Genomic DNA, 27,738 nt, shown 5'->3' on the forward strand with positions numbered 1-27,738 from the left:
ATGAAAAGTTTGATAACATATGTTTATGTTTTGCCTTTCACTGACATAATCATTGATTTAAGGCCAAAAAAATAGTTCTGCTTCCGATAACATGGCATTCGATTATAGGGTAGGTATGTAGGGAACTTTTTTTGCCATTTTTTTTGTATACGGTCATATGGAGACGTACATGTACGTCTGCGTGTGGTCAAGGGTAAAATGTAGAAAATGATGGTTTTGGATGTTATTTTCAATTATTCCCATAAAAAAAATAGGGCAGGGGCTGTCAGAATAGGGTAGGTAGGAGAATCGGAAGCAGAAATAGTTTTTGTTTGGCCTATATAGACGCAGTAGATACAGTTTTGTCACGGCGCTGGCGTGAAACAGTTAAAAAGTTTGCCCTGCCTGGCTAGTGTGACTTTTTGTCCCACACAATTCTCTGATGACAGCGCTAAGACTTAAGTATACCAGTGTGTTTTTTTGTGTGTACATTCTTGGCAAATGCTTTCGCAGTTTAACATGCACCGCGTTATGTCAATCCTCGTCAGTTACTCTTAATCACGCTGGCAAACAGTAAATCCAATAATATTAGTAGCTAAATCTCCCAAATGCAAAATATTCATGTATCATAAAGATATTTTTGGGATTTCAATATTTTTATTTTCCATTCAGTAATAAAATGCTGTTATAGTTAGGTATATACTCGGTAAGACAATCAGTATGTCGATTACAATGCCTGGAATGCGCTCGCACCAGACGGACGAGTATCTCGGCCACCCGAATAAATTCCACTGCGTATATTATTGATCTTTCGAGAATCTGGCAGCTTTACTTTTTCACGTTAACAAAAGGAATCTTTTGGGCCCGTTTTCATCGGACAATCTCGCGTTTTGAACACGACCAGTCATTCATAACAAATCTGTTGAGGGCCACAGAGATCGATAGTTTTGTATTCGGGGCTCGATCTGTGTCACACAAGTACATCCCTTCCCAGTTTTGAGGATGCGGGAATTGACTTGTGCATGGCGAGCTAAATCGATTTATTATTTTCTTGAGCTGTCGCTGTCGATACGCCAGAAAGCTAGTGATTTTTCTATTGAACGTCAGGGCTAGTATTATCGGAATATGCAGTCTCGTATGAACGTACAGTATAAACACGTCGATTTCATTCTAAATTGATTTGTATTTGCTCTGAATGGATCCTCAATTGCTCATCGCTATTTATAACTATGATAGATGACATTGCTGTCAATTTGGTATCAGCAATGTCTTCGAAAAATAGTGGGCGTATGGCTTCAACACATATCCGACCACATGCGATTGTATAGGCGTAAATCGACCGTGACAATGACAGAATTCAGTTGTCTGAGGCTAAATAGTGCATCAGCACGGATACAGGCAACAAACTACCGGAGGCCAGTGGCCTGTATCCACAATAGCGTGAGATCCCAGTGCAACACGCAGTAGCCCGCTTCGCGGCTTTCGCCATTCCAACACATGTAAATTCCCTTACCCGTATACAGCCCTGCACGCTGCATTATACCGGCGCTTTGAATGAACACAATTACCGCAGTGTTACCGCGCACAATGGCACCGGAATACAGAGCGAAGGGACCCAGTACCAGTGGATCTATGGCAAGGTGAAATCAAAAGGAAATATACCATCGGCCAGCAATCTTACCCCGTGATTAAAAGGAGAGGGGGAAAAAAGATGGCGACAGTGAATCCGATCAGCCAGGAGGAGAGGTTTTTGACGGCTGTACGGGACGGGGATGTTAGTTATGTGGAGCAAGTGCTGGAGTCCAAGCACGAGACGGGCCTGGAAATCAACCTGAGCGACCGCAACGGCAAATCGGCGCTCACGCTGGCCGTGCTGCAGGGAAACCTTCGTGAGTACATGTCAAGTGACAAACTTGTTTTCAGTCGAAAGTGGCAACAAAAGTAAACGAAAGCTGGGAAAGATTTCCATATCTGGCCACCACTTGTCACCCTGTGCACAAACCGTATGAGACTGGTCTGAAAATTTCTACGTGTTTTCTCAGTAAATACATCAATATTTCCCCTGTGCTAAAGTTGACTTTTTAGGACATAATATCACATGCTGATGACTGATATGTCACTGAAGGGGAAATGAGTGATGGCCAAAAATGGGATATTTTTTCCGAAACGTACAATGTATCGTATTCACACATTATATACCAGTTTCAACGCATGCCCGGCTTTCTGATCAAAATGTCAACATTTGAATTTGTAGGGTAGCGGGCTAATTGAGATCAACCGCTTCGGCGTACTGGCTTAATATAAACCTTCAAATTTACAAGTTTTTTAAGTAGCAACGACTACTTCCTCAGAATGATTGATGTTCATAAAGTTGGCGTTGGTTAATTAGTCTTTTAAAATGCTTCATTTCCGTTGTACCTGTACCAGTGAAAATGGTTCCATCTAAAATTATGCCAGTTATATCTTTCTGTCATGTTTATTAACTTATCAAAGGATTGAAAGGAACCAGTTATAACTGATAACCCAGAAGTTGCTGTTTTTGTTCTTATTTTTTAAGAAACTTTATAATGGGATATAGAGTAAGTAAGTTTGTTTTGTACGGACTAGACAAAGTATTAAATCATTTGTGTAAAACGTTATAATAAAATGCGTTTCAGAAACATTCACCAAATATCAGTTGAATACAAAAGTTATCGTTTACATTGGTGTACATGTATACTCGCAATATACAATCTAGTTTTTTTTTTTGGGGGGGGGGGGGTTGCCTTATGGCTACCAGGCTATACAATGACGTCTTAAGAAAACCTGGTGACTATATTCGAACAAAACCCATGAAGTAGTTTCAATAGGAATTGAATCACTGAGTGGGCGTGGACTAAACAAAGAGGAGGTGGAGTTTCAGGGACCAACTGTTATCCCTTTACTTGCTGAATATTTGAAAATATTTACTTCTAATTTTTGATACTCAAAAGGGAAAGAATTCCATACCTGGACATATCACTCAACACCCTGTGCACAAATCATGGTCTGAACAATTCTGAGTGTGTTCTCAGTAAACGTCATTAGGCCTATGTTGGTCTTTTCATGACATGTTACCACTTTCTGATGGCTGATACTGTCACTGCAGGGAAAATATTAGCGATGTCCCTGTATCATATGTATGTCATCCCACCAAAGATTAGGGGAGGATATCTGTACATGGGGGGGGGGGGATATCTGTTCTTGCATAACCCGGTTTGGGTGAAATATTTGAAAAGGTTTTTGTACGAAAGTTGTGACTTTCTGTGCCATGTTGTATGTTCGTGATTGTCAATGTAACATATTTCCCGAATATATATACTCCAATTTTAATATGACTTTGCACACCCTTAGGGAGTTAGGGTTTGGTTGAGAATGAAATGGCTGGAGGTGGTTCTGGAGTTGGTTGGCCATCTCGAGGCCAAGTCCATCCTTGAAAACCACGATGTAATGCATAATGGATGAGGAGGCAGCAGATTAAGTAGCAGAAATCACATATCAGTTCTGAATGTTCCCAGTTTTCTAAAACGAATGAAGAAAGCTGAAAACGTGATGACCTCAAACGGACTCAGCACAGTCGCTCTGTACGCGTGACTAGTACAAGGAATTTGAATAACAAATGCAAAACAACAATTATTGTATTAAATCTCTTTCAAGGTGCCAAGGTAATGAGATGACCTTTTAAACCATGACACATGTTCATAGTCGATCTCCCGCGTCAGAAGACATTAAGTCACATCAAGGTTTTGTTTTTTCCCCAATATTAGGCTGATCGAGCGTTAGTTGTGTTTAAGTTTTGTTGTTGTTGATGTTGTCGCAGTTGCTGTTACGTTGCTTTTGACATATTGTTGCAGTTGTTGTTTTGTTGCTGTTTTCATTAACACGGTTCTTGTTGTTCTGTAGGTATTCTTTTTGTTGCTTATATTTTCTATGTGTAGTTTGACGTTGTTTTTGACATCTGTTTTTTTTTTTGCCGTTATCGTCGTTGTGTTTGTTGCTGCTGCAGCCGTTGGTGTTGTTTCTGTTATTGTTTTGTTGTTGCGTTTGCTGTTGCGGTTGTCATATGTTGCTGTTATAATACGGCGGCGTTGATAAGTGATGTATACACTTGCATGGTACATGTACATGTACATGTATGACAGTTGTAGCTGTTTAATCCTGCGGCTCTAAGTTTTTGTTTGACACTGATTTATCAGTACATGACATTCTTATACTCGAGCCTATATAATACTGTCTAATTATCAAGGAAGGGAAACTAGGGACTAGACGATTTAGAGTTAAGATCACTCCAATTTAAGATCGAAATAAACGTACCGTGAAAGAGAATCAATCGAGTGGAAACTCAATATATACTCAATCGAGTGAAGTTCACTCTGCATGCAAAATGTCGGCTCGCAAGTTTCAGTATGTACGATTGAATTGCCACCCATTGCAAATAGGTGCCATTGACACATGAACGAATACAAGCAAGTAGGCCTACAACTTATGTTTCGTTTATACGTTTGAACCTACAATTCACTACTTTACTGGATGGAGCTAAAATATAGCGGTATCTATAACCAAAATGAATTGACTTGTTCCTGAGAAACCCTAGCCAATATAAAAATAACGACCTTGCAAGCATGGAAATTGGATTGGTACTTATATCAAGGCTTCCAGTAATGGACAACTGGAAAAATGACGAGAGTTCAAGTGTGTACCCTTCTTTTGTTGAGAGTAGTGAATTAATAACCCAACACACTGTTGGCGCTGAATGGCGTGCTTGTCGGTCGCTGCGCACGTGCCCGTAATTACGTGCTTGTTACGGCAAAGTGCTACGGTATTTACAGGTGAATAGTGCTGGGTGGAGCAAGATGAACGGTGGGTCCAGAAAAAAAATGCCCCACAACACACACCTCAGTTTGGACACTCATCGAAGTTGAGCAACGTTGATTTGTGGTTGGGAGGCATAATTATGTACCGCTTGCTGAACTTTAAGAGCGTTGTGTTGTCCCGTACATAATAAAGGAAAGTTTAATGTGATGGAGTTTCGCAGTATGAAAAGGTGCAATAAAGAATAGGTTTAGGCAGTTGTCCCATAGAAAAACAATCTCGCTTTTCTTCTTTCTTGCACAAATTCCCTTTGTTAATGCCGGATGAAACTGACAAAACCTAACTCGTGGTCGAGCGTTGAAAAGGTTACTCACATCACAGCAGGACCTCAGTGTGGATCGCCCCTGTCGTGCAGAAATCGCAATATGTATATATTTAATATTCAGTCATGAATATTTAAATTAGCCGACACGACCTGTTGGGGGGGGGGGGGGTCTGCTCGATGGTTGATTGAAGTAAGAATTAACATAACAGGCCCGTACACTTTAACAATTTTGCCAAATTGGCACAGGTATACTGAAGGCCTACTCTTGAGCATTGTGACAAATAAAAAAAGTAGCGTGACGTCGATTGCGAAAAAAAGAGGGTAATGCAATCACTAATAACAGGCCCGTGACAACATACCGGTATGTCTCTGTACGACCAAGAAATCCCTGAATATTATTAGGTCTTATCAAGCGGAATTTGTGGTTATGTCATGCTTTCGTTGAAGAAACAGCCTACACTACACTGGTTCGATCTATTCTGGAATAGGTGATTCATTTTCCTGGAACCCTCATCTAAAATCAGACATTCACCAACTGGAACGAGCCCACGGGCAGGCAGTTCTACATGTAATTGTCAACAACTGTAGCACGTCACCAGGAACAGTTTCATCACTATACTCCAGAGCCATGGATGGCTTGCCCATGATCAACGAAGGAAAATAAGAAGATTAATTAATTAATTAACTTATAACTATCACCAACTGTCAAAAAACCTAACCTCTACCACTCTCAATAGCTTGCGTACAGGCTGGTCACCAACTACCAGAAACCCAATTGGATTAAACCGTATAACTGTCAAAGCCTGTTGAACTGGCTTGATAGATAATAATCGGGTGACCAATAGTAGTGGTACGGGTTGTGTAGCAGCCTTTTTAAATGGTGATGCCTTTGCTTGGCTTGAATGCATGGTGAACCTTTTGGGCCTTCATTCTGAGCTAAATTCATCATTAACAGGCACTCACCAGTGCTGACCCGCCACATTTGTCAATGTCAGTCGAGACATTGGTACCACGTACAGCCTGTCAGTTGTAGCAATATGAAGCCAGTATACAGACCTGTTAAAACCTATCACCTGATAGATTTTGACGTAACTATCTACAGATTGTCACTGAGAGAGGATGGCTAACTATGCTCAACAAAGTACTGAACAATACAGTGATGATGTACATAAATGATATTTGCAATGATGATCGACGGTTCTTTCTTTTATCCTCTTTGCCGACGACACCAATATATTCTACTCATGTAATAACACAAATGTATAAACTATTGTAAATGTTCTTAATGTTGAATTAAACAACTATCGGTTTGGCTCCAGGCTAACAGATTGTCACTTAATGTGAAAAAATGTACATTTATGGTTTTTCGAAATAGTAAAAAGAAGTTGAATATATCTAATTGTCAAGTTAAAATTAATAACGACCATATATACTGCGAGTGTCAAACACCAAATTTATTGGGGTCTGCAATGTATATTGATGAATGTCTCTCATTGAAATTCCACATAAATGAATTAGAAAACAACATTTCTAAACAATATTGGTTTCATGAGCAGATTGAAGCACATTCTTCCGTCGAGCATTCTGTTCATTAGTTCTCTCACAGCTCTCTTTTTTGTTACATTAATTGGGCGAACACTTACAAGTCAAATCTTGAGGTAAATTGATTAAACTATAGAAAAGGGCAATTCCTATTGTATGTAAGGTGCACTTTAATGAGCATATATCACTCCTTTATTTAGGAAACACAAGCTTTTGTCTCTTACTAGTAATATTAAAGGGAATATACATCATTGGCTTTTGCTGTAATTTTCAGAAATGAACTATTTGAGGGGTTAGTATAATAGATTAAATATTGTTACACTGACATGTTTGAATTTTTGTGTTCGAAAATTCTGGAAAAACCAAGACAAACAAAAATGTTCAAGTAGTCTGGCTCCCTGACTCCACTAAATATAAAATGGATCAATTTACAGATGCCAGAAAATTGTAAGGTAAGGGAACCAGTCTAGCTGGCCTGCACCCGTTATGAACATGTAACCAATAGCAAACACAATTTGGACTGAAAAAAAATTGGTAAATTTGGAGCAGTAGTTGAAAAATAGTTAGGTTTTTCCAACGGTGGTCGGCCGACCACCGTTGGAATTTTTTACAAAAATACCATTTTCTTGAAAATGACTTCACACCAGGTGCCATAATTTTACAGGATGCTTTAGACTGTCATTTACCAACATCCTAGTAAGGTATTTCGTAAAATCTTGGTAGTTTTATTTTTCAATGTTTGCAAATGTTGTATATTCTCTTTAATGTCTTTCAACAAGATGTTTTTATGTATACATATGTAAACAACTAACTTCCTGAATCATTACACAACCTTATTCAATTTAATAGACCCATGCACGATTATAATACTAGGTCCTCATCCAAATTACATATACCTCAAGTCAGAACAACTCTTTCTCAACATACCATCTCTTTCTCTGGACCAAAACACTGGAACTATCTTTCACCGTCTTTAACCAATTGCCCTTCAAGTGATACACTGTAAAAACAGTGTTTAGCATTTAAACACATCAGAAACGTGTTTATAGTTTAATACGTTTAGGAATGTGTTTCAATTCTTAACGTTTACCACTTTTTAATGTTGTGAAACTAAACGTGTTTACGTTTTGGACATGTGCTTAGGATTGTATATCTAAATTCGCTTAGGAAGGTGTTTAAATGCTAAACATATTATTCATTGTACATGCCAAACGGATAATGCGTGTCACAGAAAAAGGACATCTAAACATGTCATGGTGCTGAACGTGTGGAAAAAGTGGGTACAGAATTAGTGTTTAGAAATGTGTTTAAATCCTAAACACCATTTTTACAGTATACATTCAAATATGAACTGAAAAAACATTCCTACTTAATTCTCAGAATACCTGATTCATTATTAAGTCGGCATAGCCGTTATTGATATGGTTTTTTTTTGTCGTGTCTACTTTGTTTAACCGTTATATATTTGACAATTGTTATTATTTCAAATTCTATAATTAGTGTTGTTTGTCTTGTTTTGTCTGGTATTGTTGGGCACATCCACCACTAGCTTCGGCTTTTTAGGATGCTGCCTCCACAGAGTGGAATTTTTTTAATTTTATTGAATTGAATTGAACATTGATGTACGTGTGTATACCAGCCTCTGTTACTGGAAATACTCGATCATTCCTGGGTCATAAAAACACAAACCGAATCAAGTGTATATGCTAGAACCTTCAACAGTAGTTTCTTCCTTGGGGCAACCAAGGGCTGCAACAATCTCCGACCTGGTATCATTGAATCTTGGAAAGCATTACATTCAACATTTAGAGTTGAATCTTTCAAAATGTTTAGTGGCTCCAAATATAAATTTGTCTCTGTGGTTGAAAATACGTCCAGCTCCAAGCCCAAAACTAACAAAAGAAGTTGGTGTGATGTTTCAGAGTAAATGTCTTTCCAACTCCACTAATTCAGATTCGAATAATTGAATTCATGTAATGGCTTATTTAAAACAAAATGAGGTTAAATCGTAATGTGGGAAAACCCGATACCGTTTACTTACCTCAACCTTTTAATGATTAAACATGCATTTATTTTAATGTTGTTTTCATTTTACATTAATTCCGTGAATATTCGTCATCAATCACAATTGCAATCAATTTGAAACAAAGATGGCGTACATGTAGGTGATGTATGTTGTGAAAAGGGCTGCGGTTGGGATTGGAATCATTTGCCTGGCTCTCAGGCAGCATAACAAGACCTCATTATAATGCTCAATGGCAAATTATTCCAATCCCTAACAACATCCTCAGCCTTTTTTGCACACACACATTCAGGATTTTACACAACTTACATAACTCGGCACTGAACTTGATAAAGGCAAGGAACTTGGTCACAGAGTGTCCAAAAATGCTGTTGTGTTCAATGGACCCTTGTGCATTGAGGCGTGGTGGAAATAACATGAATCCTATTGCGATGGAAATAAAATGAAACTCATAGGGGTTGAGGCTAAGAACAAGGAGTATCTGCACAATCATTTTTTTTTCTAAATCGACTTCGTGGTTTTGTAGTTATTTCAAAACTAGTTGGACGGACACTTTTTTGGGACATACTGCAGTGGGTTTGGTAAAAGAACAAGGCAAAATGGTGATATCACCAGCAAGTTTTTTCCCCCAAGCCACGTACGTTCGCCGTACCTGCACCATTTCTAATGGTCCCTATTAATTATTGTAACCTCATGCCGGAGGCGGGAACGAAGTCACGTACATGGTGTATTTAGTTTCCTATATTTTTTTCCCCTTTAGTTCACTGCTACCAGACTTTTATTTAATCTTACACCTTGAACCGGATGAAACGAGTATGTGTTTTGTCTCAACCATTTTAAAGGAACCTTCTTATTTTATTTTCTCTTCCCTCCAGTTATTATCAAATTGCTCCTGACCCACGGTGCGCGACTAGGAGACGCCCTCTTGCGGGCGGTGGATACCCAGTTCTTAGACGCTGTGCAGCTGATATGCAAACACTCGGAATCGCTTGAGGTGAGGATGAGGGCTGATCCGAATCCGGAGGGGGATACAATTATGAAAGTAATACTAGGTGCAATGGGAATGTCAGCACCGCTCGGTTGCTTTGTTCGATATGCATTGCTCTCATCCATGTTTATTAGCTATGATTTGCAAATGTGCTGTGGTCCAATGGTTACGGTGTTCGACTCGTGTGCCGTGGTACATGGGTTCGAATCCTGACCGTTGGAGCATGGTGCTTGTGCTCTTGAGCAAGGCACTTTACCATTATTCGTAAAGGGACGTAAAGCCGTAGGTCCCGTGTGTGTTGTTAACATGCACGTTAAAGAACACAGTAACACTTATCGCTAAGAGAATGGGTTTCTGGCAGTGGCTGCAATATGCTCCGCAGCACCTTGTAAACCCTTATAAGGCGCTACATAATGGGTCTCATATGTCTCATAAACACCTGTCTTGAATAATATACATAATTTCCAAGCGCCTTGAGTACCTAATTGTTGGTAGATATGTGCGCTATATAAGACTCCGCTGTTAAGGCATACTTTGTGTGATTTCTCTCGGCAGATGACTGCTGCAGTTAATGGCGAACTGTTTTGTCCTTGAAGTACCAGTAATAAAAAGGAAAACTCTTCAAAACATCGGCATGCATTCTATACCATCATTTCCCGCAATGATTCTCATTGTACAATGTCATACCAGCATGTTCTTAACTAATTACTTCAATACATAACTAACGATGTATCATAAAAATGTGTGTATGTAGGACAGTAATGATTGTTTGCATTGGAATACCAGCACTTGTGGTTTTTGCCAGTACTAGTCAAAACATAAATATACACAAAAGGTGACCTTGGCAAAAGTGCGAAAAAAAAGTATAAAAAAATATTTAAAAATGCCTGGATTAGCACGCTCGATTGCGATACGAACTGCAGTAATTCTTCGCTGAGAAGGTCAACTCCGAATGTTAAAACTGGAACTAAATTAAAAAAAAAAACATGTAGTACACAAGTTGTTAAAGGCGCTTGTGCAATCTTTGTGCTTAACACTCCTCAATCCTCCTAAATCCCCCATGCTGTTTTGGAGGATTTTGAAGGATTGAGGCTGAATGGCATAAAAGTGCCGGTTGAATTTGGGAGATGAATTGTGTCGAGTTCGTATTGGCTGTACTAAGTATTGTTTATGCTCAGTCATGCATAATTTATTGAGCCCTCATGCTGGATATCATCCGAAGCTCGACTGTCATGACTGTCATTGGCACTACCTCATTAAACGTGATTGCTGGGAGATTTTGAGCAATTGAGGCAGTGGTCGCCCCTCCACTGAACAAATTCAAGAAATATATGTAACGGGTGATTTTGAAGGATTGAGGCTGAATCCATTTTTTTTTGTACATGGTAGCAATTGGAGGATTTTGAAGGATTGAGGATGGTTCCTGACCAAAAGGGCCCACGGTGTTAGGGTTAAATCAAGGTAACAATGCACACCACCAAGATTGCAGTTGAATGCAATGGTGCTATCAGTGGATTATATTACATTCAACAGGGGGCCACGAGAGGTCTATTTACTATACTGAAGGTCGCCCCTTCCCTCAAAATTGCCCACCTTCAATTTACTTCTTGATTTTTCATTTTTGACGTCGCAGCCTGAGACGAGAAAATCCGTCATCGGTTGCCACCCGGAAAATGACGACTTCCACCCCGACCTGACCCCGATAGTGCTGGCTGCACATCACAACAACTACATGATTCTTAAGGTAAACATGCATGGTGACTGCGGTGATCAGGATGATGCTGATTGTATCAGTGATTTGATGATGGTGATGAGGGTGGTGAGGTTGATGTGGTGATATGGTGCAGAGGTAGTGAGATAGGTAACCAGACTAATTTGCAAGTGACAGTATTTAAGTGCGTCAATTCAGTGAGTGAGGCTTTATCCGAATTTGCTTGGCTGCTGCTTAAAATTACAAACGAGTCTAAGGAAGCGGCTGCAGGCACTTCCATAGACTCGTGTGTAATTTCAAGTCATTGCCAAGTAATTCGCCTGAATCTGTGAGTGAGTGAGTTAGCAGGTTAGGTACTATTATTATTTTAGTATTTTTATTATTATTATTTACATAAACGCTCATGAATCCAAAGATTCATCGAAAGCTCCCCGTGTAGCTCACACGCCTGAAGAAACCTGTAGAGAGAAGATGATGACAAGAAATTACAGATTTAGAGGTGGGAGGAAAACCCCAGAGGAACTCTCTGGGGGAAACCCATGGTGTCAGGTCAGGGGACTGAAAACCAAATCCACCTGTGGATCAGGGTAGGAATCGAACCCGGACCATCGAGATGGAAGACGAGGAAAGGACCAATGCGCCAAACACCTCTCCCCGTATGACTCTAGGCTGGCCCTTTCATAGTGGGGGCAGATAGGGGAAATATTTGGGGGACTATTGTGCCTTTGATGATACAATCATGGCATTCGGCACACAGTCAGAGTATGTCTTAAGCAAGATACTTATTTGGCTATAGGGCTATCGCCAGGTAGAAAAGGTAGAACAAATTTATTACAAATGTATTACAAAGGCACAATCCCATCACCTATCTGCCGTATTATTTCCGGGACCACCAACAATTGAATACATTGCAATTTTAATGTTCTCAATCTAGACTCTACTTAAATACGGCGCGACCATCCCCGACCCGGACTCTTCGGATTTCCAGCGCACGGAGAAGCACACCCTGCAGCGCTCGGTGGGCACGCTGAACGTCTACCGGGCCCTGTCTAGCGGCTACTACATCTCCTTGACCGCCCACGACCCGATAGGCCACGCCTTCACCTTGTCCAGCAAGCTGGGCGAGATGAGTAACTTGGAGTACGAGTTCCGGGCCGAGTACACAGAGCTCTCCGAGTCGGTGGAGCAGTACGCCGCTGACATTCTCGCCCAGGCCCGCGACTCGGATGAGGTAAAACAAAGGGAAACAAGAATCATATTTTTAACCAGAGTTGAAATCTAGTCAATCACACATGAGGTCACATTTTAAGGCAATATAAAATGTGCAAACATAAAATATAGGTTTTCCCGGCCAATTTCCTGAAATGTTCATTCACTTCTGAAAATCGGTCATTTATTTTCGTCTGAATTTGAATGCTTGTCTTTAATCCAATTTCCATTCAACACAAGTTCAATGGTTTTCATTGTCCGTGCATTCGGTTTTGAGAAACAGACGGCCAATTACGTTACCTGTGCATTCATTTACGCAAGCATACCTTTTCTAAATTGATTTGAGGTACGGCTAATTTGAGTACACAGTAGTCAAATGGGTATAAAGGAGTATAAATGGGTACCGGCATTAGCTGGGGAGTAATCCTGCGATGGACTGGCATCCCATTCAGGGGGAGTAGAAATATTCTCAGTCGTTTCATGCCAAGGAAACCGGAGATAAACACCGGCCTGATGAGCCACATTGGCTCGGGACAGACTTTACTACGGCTAATTTGATTGACGGTTGATGAAAAAGTAACCTCTAATTGTATCTGGTGCCGATGGCATTACACTAAAAGTGAAATGGAATGGTGAATGTTTGAAATCGCCCTCTCAAAGCGAAAAAGAATTCTTGTAAACGAATCTAAATGGACATCAACGAAAGGTGCTGCTCAATCACTTAATTGATTGAATTGAAATGGAATCGAATGCTCTAGTAGCGAAAATGAAACGCGTGTTCAGAGCGATTCTCAAATTCAGACGAAAATGAATGACCGATTTTCAGAAGTGAATGAACATTTTAGAAAATTGGCCGAGAAAACCTATATTACCAAATATTTATGAATCAGTGGAAATACCTAACTTGACTGTTAGTGAATAGGCCAAGAATCCTGTGAAATTATGGCACCTGGTGTGCTGTCATTAAAAAAACAACCTGATTTTCAAATACTGTCCCCAATTTACCGAAATAAGTCCACGTTTTGTGTGCAATCGGTTACACATCCATGACAGGGTGCAAGCAATGTAGTCTGGTTCCTTGACCTAACAATTCCCCGATGTCTATAAATTGCTCCGTTTCGTCTGAAGTAGGTTCAGGGAATCACATTGTGACTTTAACTTCCTTTAAGTCACAAGAAACGGGGCTAAACAATGCTGAAGGGATGATGTTGTCAGTTCATTTGAATACCTTTTGACTTGCCTTGAGACTGGATGAATTGTGATTGACTGGTGAGGGACTTGTTATCAATTGTAATGACCCTGATTGTAACCCCAAAAGAGCCAAGGGCCGAATTCGGTTTGATTTTATGTGAAATCCGGAGTCTTCGACATTTTTCATGGACTCACAGCCTATCACGTGAGAGTGAATACTTACTGCTTTGTTCGGAGAGCCATGCTATGTACGGTCGAAAAGCCAGTATTTCATCGAGTCCAATTTACAATGCCGGAAGTCCAATTTACATTTAGTGTTCCACACGACCTCTAAGCTTTTCTTTTAAGTGCCAAGACTTCTGATCTCGTTTCACCTATTACGTCTGGAGGTACTCTGGCGCGAGAAGTGTCATACTTGAGAACCAAGCTGGGCGGAAATGTTTAGCAATGACATATTGTGGTCTTTCACTGAACGCGGCCAAAGCGTATATGGACTACAGAGTATTACTCATCACACTCCACGAAACAGGTTCATTTTGCCTCGAAGGTAACTTGGAAAAAAAAATCCATAACAACTTATTTAAAAAACCTTCAGTGCAGAAATCAATCAATCTTTGTTGAGGTTACGTCATTCGTGTTTATGAAACCTATCGATCCAGAGATTGAGCAATCCGAGATTCTCTGAAATTTCTCCGTCGGAGAGATTTCAGGGAGATTTTCATTGTCCACTTGTACAGTGTGAGGTAGCATTTCGTAATAAATGAAAAAGGATTGATTTGACGTAAAGTCCCTGGCGATCTTGGAAGGATTATATTTGTCAGACTGCGATCAATCAAATAACGACAACGCTCTTGTATAATACGCCAATGTCACTTTAGAAATCAGCATGTGCATGTAACATGATTAATATACCTTCTCTTGTCCTCATGTAAAGGTTATTTCATTCAGTCCGGCAGTTTCTTTTCTAGACTGTAGTTACGTTGCCAGGGTAAAACAGATCGATGAAGTACCTTGAAGAGATCACTAGTTGCATGGATGCAGTGCGCCGTTTGGTTTCATGGTACAATACGATGAACTTGCAAAACAAAAACTCCTTTGTGCCGTTACTTGTATTACATATGTATATAGATTTTACTTGAGATTTCAATTCAATTCAATTCAATTCAACTTTATTCATTCATCATACCAGCATGAAATTCTGCTTCTCAGTTTGCACATAAAAAATCAAATACAATGTACCTACAATACAAAAAAAAATGAATATATAAAACTTACAGTATACACATTAAAACATTCAATGAAAAGGCAATGAATTAAATAATAATAGTGTTTGTCAAAATACAGCAAAACCCTAACAACACACACATGGACCACACTACGGCATTGTAAATTGGACTCGATGAAATACTGGCTTTTCGACCGTACATAGCATGGCTCACCGAACAAAGCAGTAAGTATTCACTGACACGTGATAGGCTGTGAGTCCATGAAAAAAGTTGAAGACTCCGGATTTCACATAAAATCAAACCGAATTCGGCCCTTGGCTCTTTTGGGGTTACAATCAGGGTCATTACAATTGATAACATGTCCCTCACGAGTCAATCACAATTCATCCAGTCCCAAGTCAAGTCAAAAGGTATTCAAATGAACTGACAACATCATCCCTTCAGCATTGTTTAGCCCTGTTTCTTGTGACTTAGAGGTAATTAAAGTCACAATGTTCTATCTTCACTTTTGGCAAGGTTTCTGTCATGAAATTGGCAGGTACTTTTCGGAAGAACATTCTAGGTAACTGAACAAATTATCCTACTTGGCATGTAATTGCAATTGAAACCCAGCAGAGCAAAGGGGCCAAACGGATCCGTATTCTGTTTATTTTAAGCCGCAGAAAGGCAAAGCCGTTTACTAGATAGAAAATTCCACTTTGGTATGATTGATTTCGATCGCAACATGCGTGACCGTCGTGGCCAAAGTTTCAGTATTTTTCCATCCAGCATCAAATTGATTGGCAAGTGCTGTACCTCATACCGCATTAATTTAATGACCAAGGTCATCTGACGTTTATAACTAGATCATGGTTCGCGGATCAGACACACGGGACATTAAGGCCGAGTAAAAGAAAAACATGGAGTAGTTTCTTGTAAGGCAATTGTGGAAAAAAAATACGGAGACGGGCGCTACTTTTTCTCATTTTTTTCCTCTCCAACATGTTGTTTTATTCCAAAATGATGGCTGATAGATTCTTCAATTTTGACTATTTTGCTGATACAAAACTGTGTCCAAAGCGGCCATAACCCTATCTACATAGCTACAATTTTATTGGAAACAAATGAAAAGACAACACAGTGACAGTGCATGTGCAGAATATATTGCAAATGTATGAATTAAAAATATATATATATAAACAATAAGAGATTGTGGCTCTAACTGAACAACCACAAACCGTTCCCAAAATGTTTTCGTTGTCTACTGGACGGTATTTAGTGAATTAAAAAAATTATTATCGTTAATAATTGCACTTCCGTTAACATCGGAAGTAAGGGTTACTTGGCATTGGCATTTCAGGAGGCACATATTTAGGATGATATATAGCAATGTGCAAAGAACTGTAATCATGCTTTATCGTATTGTTAAGACTTGGTGGCCACAAAAATGCTTATTAAATATTCATGAGTTATAACAGCTTTTAAAGCTTTTAAACTTTGCGTTTATTTAAAAAAAAATTAAATTCAATTGAAAAGGCAATTAAATTCCACGGCGGCTTAGTCCTCAGCATGGCCACTATCTCGTTCAATGCACAACTGGGCTTGGAGCATCATTCCTGCAACAGTACGGCGAATCACATCCCTGTCTTGACTGAGAATGTCAATTTCACGAGTTATCCTTTCCTGGAGGTCATCCAGATTTGCTTACTGAAACTCTTGCAAGCAAGATCCACAAATCTGAACTGATTATGCATTCCATGACCAGAACCAAGACAATGGTTGCGTCTTCTAATTTGTCTCCTTCTTATCCAGCCCAGACCAGTTGGCGCAAGTCAGATTTCACCCGACCCCTTTAATTGTCTCCTGTGCAGTCATGCATGAAAACTAATCCAGTAAAAATGTCACCAAAAGAAGCAAGAAGAGTTATTCTAAAAGTACATATAAAAATATCTTATCATTATTGCTACAGAATAAAAGTATGGCCAGTTTTAAATGTGTATAGGTTTTTTTTTACTCACACTGTATAGGAGTATATATATGCATATCTATTTAAAGTCAGCATACTATACTATGACGTCATCGTGACGTCATTTCAGTGTTCGTCTATAACACTCTCCTGTCTATCTACCTCCACAGTACACAATTGGTCCAATAGTTTTATAGTTTTAGGACTGTAAACAATGAATTTTGAAATTGACGTCATGTCAATCGACTACAGCCTGATGACGTAACGATGACAAAATTGTTCGGCATAAATCTATAGATGATGGTTGATGTACATTGTTATTATAATTGTGATTGAATTAACGAAAGTTCCCAAAGTGGCTTGTAGAATGAAAACGTTTACAAAACCTATGGGAAAAGAGAGAAAAAAAAGGAAAACAAATGTTAAAGAAACCAAAAGCTGTTCCCAATTGAAATTGGGTACAGCTAAAATCTAGGCGGCCGGGGAAAAAAACAAGCGTGCGGGACGAACTGGTTATTTTTTTTACTTGGCCTAATCCCTAAATGTTGCATTGCATTTGCATTCATGCTTCTACGTGGAAACCTCTCGGAACTTGTAAGCCAAAATGTGCGGGATAATTATCAGCACACTGTGATTAGTTTGAAAGCTAAATGCTGCACGCAGGATCATTCACAGTCAATCAGGACAAAATGAGAATTTAGGAGAAAACGACTCACTTAAGGATATTTTGTCGGTTGGCGGCTCAGCATAATGTCATTATACCGGCTAGATGGATTGAAGGAGATATCCAATTACATGTACACTCTAAAACTGTGTGCAGATTTCACTGGGAAAAACAGTGAAATCCGTGGTGAGCTGGTTGCAACGCTGACTGTTTTATAGTCAAATCTGACAGTTTTCAAAGCGTGTACATAAGCCAAAGTTAACATGGTGCTAAGAGTTTAAACACTTTTTTGTACCCACTTCTTCCACACGATTAGTCTAAGACATGTTTAGATTTTTGCACGTATGGAAGCCTGCTCTAATCCGACTCGGGTCTCATTTTGTTTGGTGACTCGGCTTGACTGAGTCCTTATATGGGTAAATGACTCGACTCGACTCGAGTCACTGCGAGCAAATGACTCGAGTCCCTCATCAGAACACTTGATACTTGACTCGAGCAAAGGCTTCATAAGACTGGAGTCCCACAAATAAAAGCAAAACTTTGCAAAACAAAAATATTTGCAGTGACTCACAGTGCGAAATGTATGTTCACGTCATTTCAACACATTTTCCAATCCGTGGTCTCATCAGTTGCTTTGGGCGATTTCTTATTAAAGCTTTTGGATTCGACACCGGCTAAATTTATGCCCTCCTGTTAGAATTAAATCGATGCATGCCCACTTTTAAATAATCAGAAACAGTTTTGTATAACGAAATTGGTTTACATTTTGTTTGTTTTACTTGTAGAGTGTTCAAATATTAGTGACTCGAATTAATTTGCTCGAGCTAAATATTTGACTCGACTCGACTCGACTCCACACTATGAGTCGACTCGATTCGACCTTCTTGACCTAATGACTCGACTCGACTCAGTCATTTCCTTAAAATGACTCCACTAGAGTCACAGAAATTAGTGACTCGTTACAACTCTGTCGTACCATCAATAATGAATTATAAAAAAGCGAATGTTATATTTTAAAGTTCTTATCTCAGAGACAGGTGATAAAACATTATTGCTTAAAATGTGTGTCATTCGACTTAAACCAAATAAGTCGATTTTATATACCTTTACAATTGATATGTGATGGTACTAACAGGCTTCCTTCGTCACAGACATCAATCAACCTAAATATGTCGTAGATTCAAACGTAACAGAGTGGGTTCAATGTGCAGGCATGAGATTTTCCAGACGTTTGTCTGAATTCAGACTTTTCGAATATGAGAGAAAGACATTATTAGTGTAGAAAAATATGCATCTTTCAGACATTTCATCAATTTTCATCCCTTTTTTTAAGTGACAATCTCATCCCTGGGAAATGTGTTTAAAGGGAAGATACAACATTTGCAAAAACATTAAAAAAAACCGAAATGATCAAATTATCACAAAATATCTAACTGGAATGTTTGGGAATGACTGTATAAAGCATCCTGTAAAATCGTGGCTCCTAGTGTGCTGACATTTTCAAGAAAACTTCTATTTTTCCAACGCTGGTCGGCCGACCAGCGTTGGAGAAAACTGGCTTTTCTTCAAAAAAAAAACCTGCTCCAAATTGTTCATATTTAGTTATTCCGCACTTCCTTTGCAATTGATTACACACCTGTGAATGGGTATGAGCCTGCTAGACAGATTCTTTGACCTTTCAATTCCCCAAAGTCTACAAGTTGCTCCATTTCATCTTAAGTGGGGTCAGGGAACCCGACTACAAGAACATGGTTGGTTTTCTTGGATTTTCCAGCATCTCCAAACCCAAAACGTGAAACAAGTCGGGGTAACAATATTTTCTGTAACACTAATCCTCCAGATCCCTTTATTTCTGAAAATTGCAGCAAAAGCAAATGTTGTACATTCCCTTTAAACTCTAAACACAGTTTTTACACTGCCTTGGTTCTGGTGGATGAATCCGAAAGCCGTAAATGAAATAGTTTTGCGTGTTTCAACTAATGATAAATGCATGTCTTCCAGCAAACCACTGAAATACTGAAAGTATTTTTTCTACTCATAATTTCTCGGGCTTGCTAGAGTCTGTTAATTAAAGGTCCTGGCAAATTGGTTGTTTCAAAACTAATTAAAAAAATCAACATATTTTGTACAGAGATGGACTTTATAATGAAATAAAACAATTATAGAATTTATTACTCACCGTTTCGGGTCACAAAGGCAATTAAAACATTTATAAAATGGCAGACATTCATTTGTAGAACCATTTTTTTTACCGAGGTCAAAACTGATCAAGTTTGTATCACTTCACTATTCTCAAGACAAGGACGTGTATTAAGTCACGGCAGTGTGAGAAAAAGAATAAAATGGTTGGGTTTTATCATTAAAAAACCTCAGAAACTCATCCACGCATTAAAGCTCGCTTTGTATGACTTTGTATGAAGTCGCTGTCGTAAAATGCACTTTCTAAGTCACCGCAGACTTGAATAACATCTTCTTACGTCGTCATTATATTAGGAGTGGAAGATAAGACACTTATTCCCTCTTTCTGGAAAAAAACCCTGCATTTCTCCTGTAAGATGTACTTTCAAATTAGGGTCAATACACAGTTTGTTTGATAATCTGAAATGTATTTCATGTTGACGTTTTATATTTTCCAGTTGACAAGCATCTTGACCCACAACGATAACGTGCAGCCCAGTGACGAGAACAATGCCAAAGACACTGCGCTGTTCAAAGTCTTCCACGCGATCAGTTGTGAACAGAAAAAGGTGAGTCAAAAAAAAAAACCTTGCCTTGCCAAAGCACTTTCCTTATAAATATGCAGAATTAAATGAAACAAATTAATCTTTTTTTACAAAGCACAGGCATATCAACTTTGTTGCTTAAGTTACAACCGTGGATTTTCGTATAAGATCCTTCTTAGTTAGAATTAATATTTTGTACTGCATGAATGTCATAAGTCAATGTGAAGCTATTTTCTTTATTTGAAATAACTCTAGCTATGCCGAAAGACTTAATTCTTTAACATTTAGATGAAAAAAAAACCACAACAGCAGTCGAAAATTAAGGTGTCCGTTGATTGTGCTGAATAACATCGATATATTTTCTGAAATTCCTTGCAACCGGTAATTCTGATAATTGTATTTCCCTGTCAATTGTCTATATGATGTTTTTTTTTGCAATGACTGATACAGCTCAAAATGTTTGTTTACGCCATTTAAACACATTTTCCAATTCGTGGTTTCATAATTGGCTTTGGGAGATTTCTTCTTATTGAAGCTATTGGATTCGAGCGCAGCCTACAATTATGCCCTTCTTTTAAAATTAAATAAATGCATTCCCATTTTTGAATAATGAATGCCAGTCAATCAGTGTTAAGCTATTTGCTTTATTTGAAATAACTCTATAGCCATGCTCAAAGACTAATATATTTTTAAACTTAGATGAAAAAAATATGATGGTGTAATGAAGGATACAACTCTTTTCATCACACTGAATCACGGATCTAAGCTCGTCCAATTTTTGCGTGACGTAACTGTGCTATGATCGTTTCGTAAACATGTTTATGAGCCATGTATAATGGACAAACCAACCCTTTATACCATGGACACAATACTAGCATTGAATGCTGCATAGTCTCTCTTATTTTCGACCCCACTCAACATAATTAGTATAAATACTTTGAGAATGTCTGATGGAATTATTGATATGCTGTAAATGCATACTCGCATGCAATTTGGGAGCCGCAGCACTCAGTGTGTCATTACCGCTTCCTGTCTAAGTACGCATTACCCTTTTCAGTTCGAAATGGTCTAGAGTAAATTATTGCCATCATTATCCACCTGATCTAGTTCCTGCAGTATAGTAGGGCTGTTAAAGAGGTTGTGGAATGCTCGAAGACATTTCCGTCATTTTTTTGGGTATATGTAGCCTAAGGTGTGATGAAATAAAAACGACTATTGTTTCTGTCATGAAATGAGTACAAAGGGTACTTTTGAGAGCTATTTTTCAGGTCCTGTTTCGACCCGAACGTGCAATTTGTGTAAAAGTCGTCGTTGTTGGCAGCAAACAAAACACAGTAAATCGTGACGTAATAAACAGGACTCGGTATGCTACTCTGCATCGGGAGTCCTGTTTATTACGTCACGATTTACTGTGTTTTGTTTGCTGCCCGCAACGACGACGTTTACACAAATTGCACGTTCGGGTCGAAACAGGCATGACAGGACTTGAAAAACAGCTCTCAAAAGTACCTGTTGTACTCATTTTATGACAGAAACAATAGTCGTTTTTATTTCATCACACCTTAGGCTACATATACCCGAAAAATGACGGAAATGTCTTCGAGCATTCCACAACCTCTTTAACGTCAAATATCTGATACAATTGTGCACTTTGTGACCAAAGCATGAAACTTCGTAATATGAATGTTCACATATCTGAAAATGCATGTCATGGCAAGAAAACCAACATTTTAGATATGGGTCATGAAAAAGTGGGGTTTTGACCTTTGAATAGTAAATGTTATAAATATCTATAAATAGGACATACAAAATTGATTGACCTCTTGAAGGTCACTAGAGGTCGGATTTGAAGTGCCCTACATTTGAACATTCTTTTCACAACTTCAACACCTACCATTTCGAGTTGGGTCTTGAAACAGCATGGGTTTAAAGTGTATATCTTAAAAATAACGATAAATACAGTATGCAAAGGTCATTGACCTCTTGAAGGTCACCAGAGGTCAAGAATGATTTTATTGTCACATCTGATCATTATTTTCATGGCCTGAAGACCTATTACATAGACTTGGGTAATGTGAAAGTGGTGTTCACAAGAACAATTATTAAATAGAGTCTGTAAAGGTCATTGACCTCAAGGTCACCAGAGGTCAAATATGAAATGCCTCCACATCTGAAAATGTTATTCAATGCAAGAAGAACCAACGTGCAAAGTTTCATGCTTTAGTCACGAAGTGTACAATTCTGTCAATTAACAGCCGTACTAGTATTAATATAAGGTCTCCCGTGCAATTCCTATACTGGAGAAATTGTCTGGTATCTCTGTGTGTATTTTCTTTGGCTGGAAATATAATACTCAACATCTGTTGGCCGCCTTGTATCCCTCGGACAAAATACTAGCTGGCACTCGCTCTTGTTTTTGATATTTTTTTTTTTTAAACCCGAATAGTTATTGTGTAGGAATGTAATATTTTCTGTTAATTATGCCGCGAGGCTAGCACCGGTGTGGATGTAGTCATGTAGATGAAGATAACGATGTGAAATAAGTTGTCGCAGTATTTTGTTTTGCATTAAAATAATATATCTTTGCCTTTGGGTACGAATGGGCTCTCCAAACACCGAACTTCATAACACTGTAAAAGGCACATAAATAATTTACGCGAATGTATAAGCAATTCTCAAATTAATTTGTTTGTATTGAAAGCCGAAAAAGTTATCTTGTTTAAAAAATTGACATGATATCAGATGTACGCCAGCTTATTCCTGCTTATTTTGTATTAATATTTCTTTACTTGGCATTTGTCCGGGAAAATCATCAATAGCTCATTAGGCCTAATAAACGAATCTTCTCAATGTTCTATCTAAAAAAAATCCAATTAAAAATGGACTGTGATTGATTGATTTTTGCTAACCGTGTTACAACCTGAAAGTGGCCCAGGACGAATATTGTCACCTTTCATCACAAAATTAGATTAAAGTCGGACTTGTTGAGCTTTCCAATGTATATACAACATTAATAAAGGGGTACTGAGTTCAGTAACGGAACTATTGACTACCAAATTACTTAGTTGTATTCTTGGGAAAATGGCATTTCGAAATACTGCATTTTTTTTTTACAAGTGAATGAATAGTCAACTTGAAATAGGTTTAAAAAAAAAACATCAAATTTCGGCTGTGCCCCACTGTACTTCAAATGGTAATTTTTCAAATTCCGTAGACAGGTTACATTCATTTTATTGAGAACAATTCAAATGGGTTTTCCCAGTAGGAATGTTGGTTAATTAAAATCAGTGACATGTTCTAATTATCAGTTCCATAATAATTGCGTCTAGCATGTTTCGGAGTTCGAAAGCATGTTAACTGAATCGTTCATGTTTGGCTGAATATCGTCCCCATGGCGTCGAGCAGTACGCTCCCACCATCTGCCTTCTCATCTGGTACTGGGTCATTTGCGAGTTCAAAGTACACTATAATTAGGTACGGAATGGTCTGGTGCCTGACCATGCTGCAAATCAGTGGGTGTCTATTCGGTAACCATGGTACAGACGGAAATGATTCGTCGTGGGCTAAACCCACATGAATTTTTCAAGTAGTGTTATATAATCATCCCCATCTTTAGTCCTTACAATAAGTATATTTAAAATCAAAACAGAGAGGCAAGATTGTTTTATAGAGGATTATACGTGATATATTACACGATATACAAATCCATTACTTGCTATCGCGGCGTCGAATCAGAATACCCTAACTCCCTAGCATCGGGAACCATATACCCATCCTGGCAAATTCCAACACCATATGGGATACTGCACACACATATTTCTGACTTTGTTTCCGGAGGTGTGCCAAACCAATGTAAAAGACCGTCAGTTTTGGGAACGGTACCCATCCTGACAGATTCCAACAGGCGTGCCGTTGGGGTTTGATGGGTTGAGTTCTGTAAGGGTTAAGCGTTAAGGCGGTGTCAGAGGGCAATGGTTCTTTTTCGGTTGGATTTATGCATTGGTAAACCTCTGAGATATCTGCAACGCATAAGGTCTATACGGAGGGCAGGTTTCTCTCCCATCATCTTCTATAGACCTTTATCATGCTGCCACCATTTCAGTCATGTTCCCTGTATCCAGTACCGATACTGAATGTTAATGTTTTTTGTGCAAACAGGAAACATACTATATTTCCTTCCAGCCTCGCTTTGGTTACGTTGATTTGAATAAGAAAAGAATCAAGATGGCCGCAACATGATAATGGTCTGTTGGCTCAAAGCTGAAATAGATCGAAGTCATGTTTCTCTTGTAAGCCCTCTGCTTCCGAGGCTAAACCTGATGACTTGTTCACACAAATTGACCACAGGTGTTCGGCAGGTGCTGATCTCTATGCATGAATTTGCATCATATAGGACCCGGTTGTCATTCGTAGGCCTACCTTTACTGAGAATCGCGTGACATCGATTTGCCACTCTTTGAAGTGTTAGTTGCAGTCCCGCGTGTCACTCTCTGCACCTCTTGAAATATATCAATGTTACTCTGTAAAATGCGATGTGTGGGTACAAAATAATTTGACACCTCAATGCGTAATCTATATCGTATTGTGAGTTGTCACAGTGTGACACTCACATTTTACACTATGATCGGTACAAACTGTCCGTAGTCTTCACAGCTGGTGGGTTTATGTCTGCAACCTAGCAAATCAATTGCCACGAACTGGGTGTCCCTAACAAAAGATAACCAACAAAGGGCTAATTTGACAAAGCTACATGTATTTAATGACCGCGTTTATGACATTATCCTAAACTGGGGCAGTGTTAGCTTTCCTTTCTTTTCTTGATTGCATTCCTCTGTTCATGCATCACTAGTCACCGTTGTCTTGAAAATGGTGTGTGACAATTCTCTTGGGACAGCTTTGGGTTAAACCTTAGCACAGCCGGACCTAAGACCAATAGGTTCAAGGGAACAATTAGAGCTTTCTACGAAAACATGAAGAAAATATGATTTTAAGTTAAATCGTGATCCTATTCATACGGGATTTAGCACCTTTGTCAGGTGTATCAACTTCCACACGTCCACCTGCCCTTTTAACACAAAGTCCACAGCGGCAGCGCATATCTTCCATGGCCTGTCTCACCATTGCAGGTTGATCACGTAAATTTTCCTCCTGGTGATGAATGTGGGTCTGCAAATCCCAAAGGTTCAGAGGTGGACTGTTGAACACATTCTTCATTAAAACCCTAACCCTGCTGAATCAAACAGTATCGAACTATATCAAATACCCGATGAAGCATGTTGGCTTGAGCAGTAAACCCCTGGTGTATATTCCTGATGCAAAATATGTTGGCTTTAGCAGGCAACTAAACAGCATTATAACGCCAAGTTGGACTCCGTTGGATTCAGCAGACAACTGAAAATAAGGCACAGAGCATGGAGCAGGAAATTCCAGTTGGACACTGTTGGGTTTAGCAGGGCAGTCCTGATATGAGGAAGTACTAGGGGTTAGGGTTTTAAATACGCCATAAAAAGGGAGAAAGATTAAGTCAAATCCAGTGTCCTGGCAGGCAATTCCACAGCATGATTTAGTGCGATTACTCTGTCCGCAGAAAGTTCCCGTTAGTGAGATTACTGGCAGTAATGTGGGCTGGGACATTATCTTGTCTTACCCAAGATCCCAGAGGGTACCGTTCCCGAAATGCAACTCCAGCTGCAGCACGAGATCATCAACAGACAAATCCTGGTTGACATTCATGTTTTCTTCAGTTAAATGTGTTTTATACCTACCGGTACTTGTCTTTGTGTCAGGAAATGCTGAAGATGTTTTACCCCAAAATGTCGCAAGAGGGTTTTCAAGGACCATGTTTAAATCAATTGATCTTAGTGATGATCGACCAGAGGAATGAAATCACAATATAAGTGGAAAGCTTCCCAGTTTATGATCAAACCATATCCTTAAATACCTCAGACAGTTTACCTATTTCTATAGGTCGAGAGTCCGTCACGTGGCCGGTTTTAAACGGTTGATAAAGACAGGCTGGCTGGTCTTGAACACTTTTCAAGTGTCACATGCTGTGTTGACTCCTTTAAAATCAGTTATATAAAACAAATATTGAGTGGCTTTAAATTATGAAATGGGAGGGATATTTTCGCTCGGTAAAATCTGGACTTTTCCTGTTTACTCGGCTTCGCCTCGTGAAATGGAAAAATTCCAGATTTTACCTTGCAATAATATTCCTCCCATTCCACGGTGATGCACTTAATATTTGTATATTGGTTCCAATCATTATTACAGTGTAAATATAAGCTGCTAGGAACAACCTCGATTATAACTTTTAAAAGAACACATCGAAAAACTCCACAGCTACAAAAAAACCACACCAAGCAATGTCCGCATAAACAAAAATGCCAGGGGTGTTAAAACCAAATACATGTACTTCTCCAGGGGATGAGATGTTAACAATCAACGCATAGCAGGCCAACGGCCTGAAGCCATGAATCCCGATTAGCAATATTCAGTTACGACGTTATTCGAGGCTTTGACGGGATTTACAACATTTGCAAACATTAAAAACAAAACTACCAAAATATTATCAATAACCTCCCTTGACAATAAGTGAATAATAGACTCAAGCATCCTGTGAAATCATGGCACTTGGTGTGCTGTCATTCTAAAAAAAAGTTGACTTTTTGTATCAATTTCCTACAATGGTCAGCCTACCATTGTTGAGAAAAAACCCGACTGTTTTCAAATACTGTCTCAAATTTACCAAAATAAGTAATTAGTCCACAAGTTGTTTGCATTCGGTTACACTTCCATGAACGGGTGGGTGTAAGCCAGCTTGTCTGGTTCCCGGACCTGACAATTCCACCGACACTTAACCATTGCTCTGTTTCCTCTGAAGTAGCGTCAGGGAACCAGACTACAAGAACAGCATTTTGTTTCTATGGTTTTTTTCCAGCATCTATGAACACAACACTTTAAATAGGTCAGTGTAACAATATTTGCTTTAAAATACTAACCTCTAAATCCAACCATTTGTGAAACTTACAGGTAAAGCAAATATCGTATATTAACTTATGAACTTTAAATTTCCCCCGTTATTAACATTGGTCAGGGGGGGGGGGGACCCCTTGGATCCGCCCTTGCATTAAACGTAGTGAATCGCATGTGGTTGAAACAACCATGTGTGATACCTCATTGTTTGTGATGAGCCGTTGCGTCTATTTCTTTAAATAAAAAAATACATGTATCCATATTTGACCTACTTCTTTTTTCCCCCAAGAACAAATAACAATTGGCCTATGGAAGCAGAGGCGTGCCTTTCTGCTGGTCAATTTACGTTAATTTCAGTGCAACTCAATCAGGCGTGTTGACGTATAAGTCGAACTTGTTTGGATTAT

The 27,738-nt window shown here is 39.0% G+C and overlaps 1 protein-coding gene across 1 annotated transcript in view; it reads left to right on the top strand.

Annotated features, from left to right (window-relative positions):
- The first annotated feature begins 1,292 nt into the window (after positions 1 to 1,292).
- Positions 1,293 to 27,738, top strand: part of LOC119735626 (short transient receptor potential channel 4-like) — an 89,305-nt gene continuing 62,859 nt past the window's right edge. The window contains exons 1-5 of the mRNA XM_038209411.1: positions 1,293 to 1,868; positions 9,575 to 9,693; positions 11,321 to 11,431; positions 12,333 to 12,629; positions 20,270 to 20,380. Coding sequence (XP_038065339.1) covers positions 1,691 to 1,868; positions 9,575 to 9,693; positions 11,321 to 11,431; positions 12,333 to 12,629; positions 20,270 to 20,380 — 816 coding nt within the window. The 5' untranslated portion in view covers positions 1,293 to 1,690. The remainder of the gene's footprint in view (positions 1,869 to 9,574; positions 9,694 to 11,320; positions 11,432 to 12,332; positions 12,630 to 20,269; positions 20,381 to 27,738) is intronic.

Source organism: Patiria miniata, unplaced genomic scaffold, assembly GCF_015706575.1.
Source record: "Patiria miniata isolate m_02_andy unplaced genomic scaffold, ASM1570657v1 HiC_scaffold_29, whole genome shotgun sequence".
In the NCBI taxonomy this organism is placed as follows: Eukaryota; Metazoa; Echinodermata; class Asteroidea; order Valvatida; family Asterinidae; genus Patiria; species Patiria miniata.